The sequence below is a fragment of the Narcine bancroftii genome, chromosome 2, assembly GCF_036971445.1.
Source record: "Narcine bancroftii isolate sNarBan1 chromosome 2, sNarBan1.hap1, whole genome shotgun sequence".
In the NCBI taxonomy this organism is placed as follows: Eukaryota; Metazoa; Chordata; class Chondrichthyes; order Torpediniformes; family Narcinidae; genus Narcine; species Narcine bancroftii.
Window position 1 is genome coordinate 141,762,921 of NC_091470.1, and position 6,112 is coordinate 141,769,032.

Sequence of the window (6,112 nt, forward strand, 5' to 3'; positions counted from 1 at the left end):
TGAGGAAACGGAAAGGAAAGATAAACAAAGTATGAAATGGCTACGTTGAACTATATGACTTTAAATATTAATGGAATACATAACCAAATCAAAAGGAAGAAACTGCTAAGTTTACTGAAAAAAGAAAAAATTGATATAGCATTCATGCAAGAAACACATTTAACTGAAATGGAGCACAAGAAATAAAAGAGAGATTGGGTAGGACATGTAACAGCAGCGTCATATAATTCAAAAGCTAGAGGAGTAGCTATATTAATCAGTAAAAATGTACCAATTAAAATAGAAGAGGAAATAATAGATCCAGCAGGGAGATATGTACTGATAAAATGTCAGATATATTCAGATTTTTGGAATTTACTCAATGTATATTCACCTAACGAAGAAGATCAAAAATTTATGCAAGATATTTTTTTGAGAATAGCAGACATGCAAGGGAACATACTAATAGGAGGGGATTTCAACCTTAATTTGGATTCAAACATGGATAAAACTGGGGAAAAAAATTAACAGAAAGAACAAAGTAACTAAATTTATAATTAAATCGATGCAAGAAATGCAACTTTTGGATATATGGAGGAAACAACACCCAAAGGAAAAGGAATACTCATATTATTCGGGTAGACATAAAACATACTCAAGAATAGACCTATTCCTGTTATCAGCTCGTATGCAAGACAGAGTAAGAAAAACAGAATATAAAGCTAGAATATTATCGGACCACTCACCCCTAATATTGACAATAGAGTTAGAGGACATCCCTCCAAGAACGTAGAGATGGAGATTAAACTCCATGCTACTTAAAAGACAGGATTTTAGAGAATTAATTGAAAGACAAATTAAAATGTACTTTGAAATAAATACGGAATCAGTGAAAGATAAGTTTATACTATGGGATGCAATGAAAGCGTTCATCAGAGGGCAAATAATAAGTTATGTAACCAAGATGAAGAAGGACTACAATCAGGAAACAGAGCAGTTGGAAAAGGAAATAGTAAATATAGAAAAAGAATTAGCAATGAAGGAAGACACAACTAAAAGAAGAGAATTGGCAGATAAAAAAAAAATATGAAACACTACAAACATAAGGTGGAGAAGAACATAATAAAGACAAAATAGAAATATTATGAACTAGGAGAAAAAACACACAAAATTCTAGCGTGGCAGCTTAAGACAGAACAAACTAAGGGAATGGTATTGGCATCAAGGAAAAAAGACAAACAAATCACATATAATCCAACCGAGATTAATGAAAACTTCAGAGAATTCTACGAACAATTATACCAAACTGAAAACGAAGGGAAAGAAGGGAAAATAGATGAATTCTTAACTAAAATTGAACTACCAAAATTACAAATAGAGGAACAAAATAAATTAACAGAACCATTTGAAATAGTAGAAATACAAGAGATAATAAAAAAACTACCAAATAATAAAACACCAGGAGAGGATGGATTCCCAATAGAATTCTATAAAACATTTAAAGATTTATTCATTCCTCCCCTCCTGGAAGTAATCAACCAGATTGATAAAACACAAAGCTTACTAGATTCATGCAAAACAGCAATAATTACAGTAATACCAAAGCAAGGGAAAGATCCACTCGCACCAGCGTCATATAGACCAATATCTTTACTTAACACAGATTATAAGATAATAGCTAAACTATTAGCAAACAGATTAGCCGACTATGTACCAAAAATGGTAAATCTAGACCAAACTGGATTTATTAAAAAAAGATGAACAACAGACAATATTTGTAAATTTATTAACTTAATTCATGCAGTAGAAGGGAATAAAGCTCCAACAGTAGCAGTTGCTTTAGACGCAGAGAAGGCCTTTGACAGAGTAGAATGGAATTATTTATTCAAAGTATTACAAAAATTCAGTTTACCAGAGAAGTATATTAATTGGATTAAAGCATTATATAAGGGGCCATTGGCGAAAGTGACAGTAAATGGATATATATCAAAGCAATTTAACTTAAGCAGATCAACAAGGCAGGGATGCCCACTATCACCCTTATTGTTCGCGTTAGCTATAGAATCACTAGCAGAATTGATAAGAACAGAAAATAAAATAAAAGGGATAAAAATAAAAGACAAGGAATATAAAATCAGCTTATTTGCAGATGACGTTATAGTATACTTAACAGAACCAGAAATATCAATAAAAGAATTACATAAGAAATTGAAGGAATATGGAGAAGTGTCGGGTTACAAGATTAACGCAAATAAAAGTGAAGCAATGCCAATGAATAACGCAGATTTCTCAAAATTTAAGAAAGAATCACCATTCTGATGGCAAATGCAAGCAATACGATACCTAGGTATACAAATAAATAAAAACCTCGGCCATCTATATAAACTCAATTATTATCCACTAATGAAAAAATTACAGGACGATTTAGAGCATTGGAAAGATTTACCACTAACACTAATAGGAAGGATAAACTGTATTAAAATGAACATTTTCCCAAGGATACAATACCTAATTCAGGCATTGCCAATACACTTGACAGAGAAATTCTTCAAGGAGTTAAAGAAAATAATAAGGAAATTTTTATGGAAAGGGGGAAAATCGAGGATAGTACTAGATAAATTAACAGAATGGTATAAACAAGGAGGCTTACAACTGCCAAACTTTAAAAATTATTATAGAGCCGCACAATTAAGATACCTATCAGATTTTTATCAAACAAGGGAAAAGCCAGTTTGGACTAGATTAGAACTAGATAAAATGGGGGAGAAGATACCTGAACATATATTATATAAATGGGATGAAAAATTGGTACAACGTAGGAATTCTCCAGTATTACATCATCTGCTCAATATTTGGAAGATTCATGTAGAAAGGAATAAAACAAATTACCAATTACCAAAACTAATACTGACGCAAAATCAGTTAATCCCTTTTACAATAGATAACCTTTCCTTTAGAGAATGGGAGAAAAAAGGGATCAAAAGAATAGAAAATTGTTTTTCAGGAAATAAATTACTATCCTTTGAACAAATGAAGGGTAAATATAATATAACTCAAGATACAGTATTGGCATACTACCAACTGAAATCCTACTTGAAGGACAAATTGGGAAGCAGTCTGAGGTTACCAGAGGGAAGTAATTTTGAATATGTGATTACAGATACAATGATAACCAAAAAATTTATAACAAATATGTATATTAAACTGAAAGAAAAGGAGAATGAGGAAACAAATGGTAAAACTAAACAAAAATGGGAACAAGATTTAAACATAAAGATAAAGAAGGAAACATGGGAGAAGTTATGCTCTGGAATTATGATAAATACAATAAACACGAGGTTACGTATGATACAATATAACTGGATACACAGGCTATACATTACACCTCAAAAGTTAAATAAATGGGACCCAACAGTATCTGACAGATGTTTTCATTGTAAAAAAGAAATGGGAACAACAATTCATGCAATCTGGAGATGTGAGAAAGTGAAAAAATTTTGGGAAGATCTAAACCAGATATTAAATAAAATCACAGAAAGCAATATACCAAAAAACCCAGAGATCTTTCTCCTAAGTAACATAAAAAACAAAGAATTTGGACTTGATTTGGATGGTGCACAAAAAAGATTTGTTAGGATAGCCCTAGCTGTAGCAAAAAAATGTATCATGTCAGCCTGGAAATTAGAAGATAACTTGAGAATACAACAATGGTATATAGAAATGAATAAATGTATTCCATTAGAAAAAATAACATATAATTTAAGAAATAACATTACAATATTTGAACAAATATGGGAGCCATACATGAAACACAATAGAAAAAACCTACCGGGGACATCTACCACCTAAAATGACAGAAGGAGAAGGAAATGAAAAGAATTGACTCAGTGGAATTTCTTGTTTATTTTTATTGAGTGACATTGTTTGACTGGTTTAATGTATCTTAGATTCTGTACTTTAAGTGAATGGGAGGGGAGGTAGGGAGGGTGGGATGGGAAGAGGGCGGGGGGGGGAGAAAACGACACTGTATATATTTGAAAAGGAAAATGTATGTACCTTGATCAATGTGGTTTATAGTGTGAAAAATAAAAAATTTAAAAAAAACTAAGAATTGAGTTTCTTTTCCTCTCCATCTTCACTGGTTTTCAGTATCCTCAACCACTGAGACATAAGGTTTCCTTTGGCTGAGTTTGGTCCTTCAAAAGTAAGAAGGGGCAGAACAGTTCTTACCAATGGGAGGGTTGTCAAGAATGAAGTAATAGCAGATCCGTGTGAGATTTAGTAACTCAAATGGGATATCATCATACGTTTCTACTGCACTTTCAAATTCAACCCAAAACCTGTTGGGGTAGAAATCATCCTCACTGACATTGAGGAGCTCCATGGCTAGGTTCTGGTTCTTTAGAAGAATCCTGGGAAGCAGTTCAGCAGGAGGAGTCAGTCTTCTCCTATAACTGTGAGAAAAAATGGTCAAGGTCAAAATGACAGGCATGAAACAAACCAATCAGCGTGAGTAAGTTATTTCATGCTGGGCGTGTGGGACTGACAGCCCCACATCCTGCACCACCTTTCCTGGAATTATTGAACCCCTTAAATCCAGAGTCTTCATTTCAGTCACCTGCCCATTTGTTTTGAATGGGTGTATACTGACAGACCTCAAGGTATTTGCTGGATTAAGACCATTAGATTTAGGAGCAGAAATTGGCCATTTGGCCCATCGACTCTGCTCCACTATTCCATTATGAGTTCTCATTCATCCTCACTCCCTGGCCTTCTCCCCATAACCTTGGATACTTTGACTCTTCAGATACCCTTAAATACACCCAATGACCTGGCCTCCACAGCCACCCATGGTAGCAAATTCCAGAGGTTCATAACTCTCCAGCTAAAGAAATTCCTCCTCGCCAGTTGTAAATGGGTTCCTTCAATCCTGAAGTTGTGTCCTCTTGTCCTTAACTCCCCTCCCATGGGAAACAACTTTATCACATCTACTCTGTCCAGGCCTTTCAACATTCAAAATGTTTATACAAAGTCCCCCCCTCATTATTCTGAACTCATTTTGTTTCCTAAATGACCTCTTACTCTCTCAGCATATACAATGTGGCATTCTTATGCCACATAGCTGAAGGGATGTCCTAACCCCAGTTCCATCTGCAAGAGCAGGTGACCTGATCATCTCTCTTCACTGTGGATATTTTTAGTTCACTTTTCAAGTCTTGGCCTGACAGGTAGAATCAAGTTTGCAGTAGCCACAGCGTTCAACCCCTGTCCCAAGCTCCTTGCTTTAGATTCCCAACCTGCTGGTCACATATCACCACAATGGAACTGACAATGTGTAAGGCAAACCACTGGACTCTGTTTCAAGGGAGCAGATGGCTCTGTGGGATAGGTTGGGGTGGGCTTGGTTCCTCAGCTTGCTTCAGGCCATTCCAAAGGCTATCAAGCATCAACATGATTTATCAGGAAATGCTAATAAATGGAAAAATAATTCTAATTCTCTCCGCAGATGCTGCCTGACCTGCTGAGACTTTATTTGACTTCCAGCATCTGCCGAATTTGCTTTCTGATTACTGTAGAATTAGAATTTGCAGTTATCCTGGTGTATCATCTAAAACAGCCCCATTGGTAAAGGTACAGCAGACTTTGCAAAACAGAGTGCAAAGATTATAATTAGACATTTCAATCAGAGGAAAGATAAATATGTGGGTATGAATATACATTAGTCACCTGCTTGTTTGCAGCCTGTATACCTGTGAAAAATTAGTCCTTGAGAAACAAAGTTTAAACCAAGCAATGCGCTCCAGTCCATAACCAGAGGCAACCACCCTGAAGGCTATATTTCCTCCGAATACTTTCATTATCAGGCAAATCTGGACTTCTGTTCTGTTGCATTTTTCCAGATCTGACACTGTAATCAATCCCTCCGGTTCTGCTCACAAAAACAAAAGCAAACTGAGGATTAGCTCCTGGACATCACACTACACTACGTTTCTTACACTACGTTTAACAAGTGAGACAATCACTGGTTTTGCAGCTCTATGATTGAAATTCAATGTCAGTTCATTGTGGAAATGCTGAGCAGGTCAGGCAGCACCCAAAGAGAGAAGTTTGGCTGAAAGATCATTCAACTAAA

The 6,112-nt window shown here is 35.3% G+C and overlaps 1 protein-coding gene across 7 annotated transcripts in view; it reads right to left on the reverse strand.

Annotated features, from left to right (window-relative positions):
- The window catches only part of LOC138754283 (uncharacterized), a 48,906-nt gene that overhangs the window by 41,179 nt on the left and 1,615 nt on the right, over window positions 1-6,112 (reverse strand). For all 7 annotated transcript variants that reach the window (XR_011351627.1, XM_069918319.1, XM_069918321.1 and 4 more), the window contains 2 exons: window positions 5,707-5,908; window positions 4,210-4,433 (listed from right to left, as the gene is read on the reverse strand). Coding sequence is in view for 6 of the 7 variants with exons in the window: in XM_069918319.1 (XP_069774420.1) it covers window positions 4,210-4,433; window positions 5,707-5,908 (426 nt within the window). In the remaining variant the exon portion in view is untranslated. The remainder of the gene's footprint in view (window positions 1-4,209; window positions 4,434-5,706; window positions 5,909-6,112) is intronic.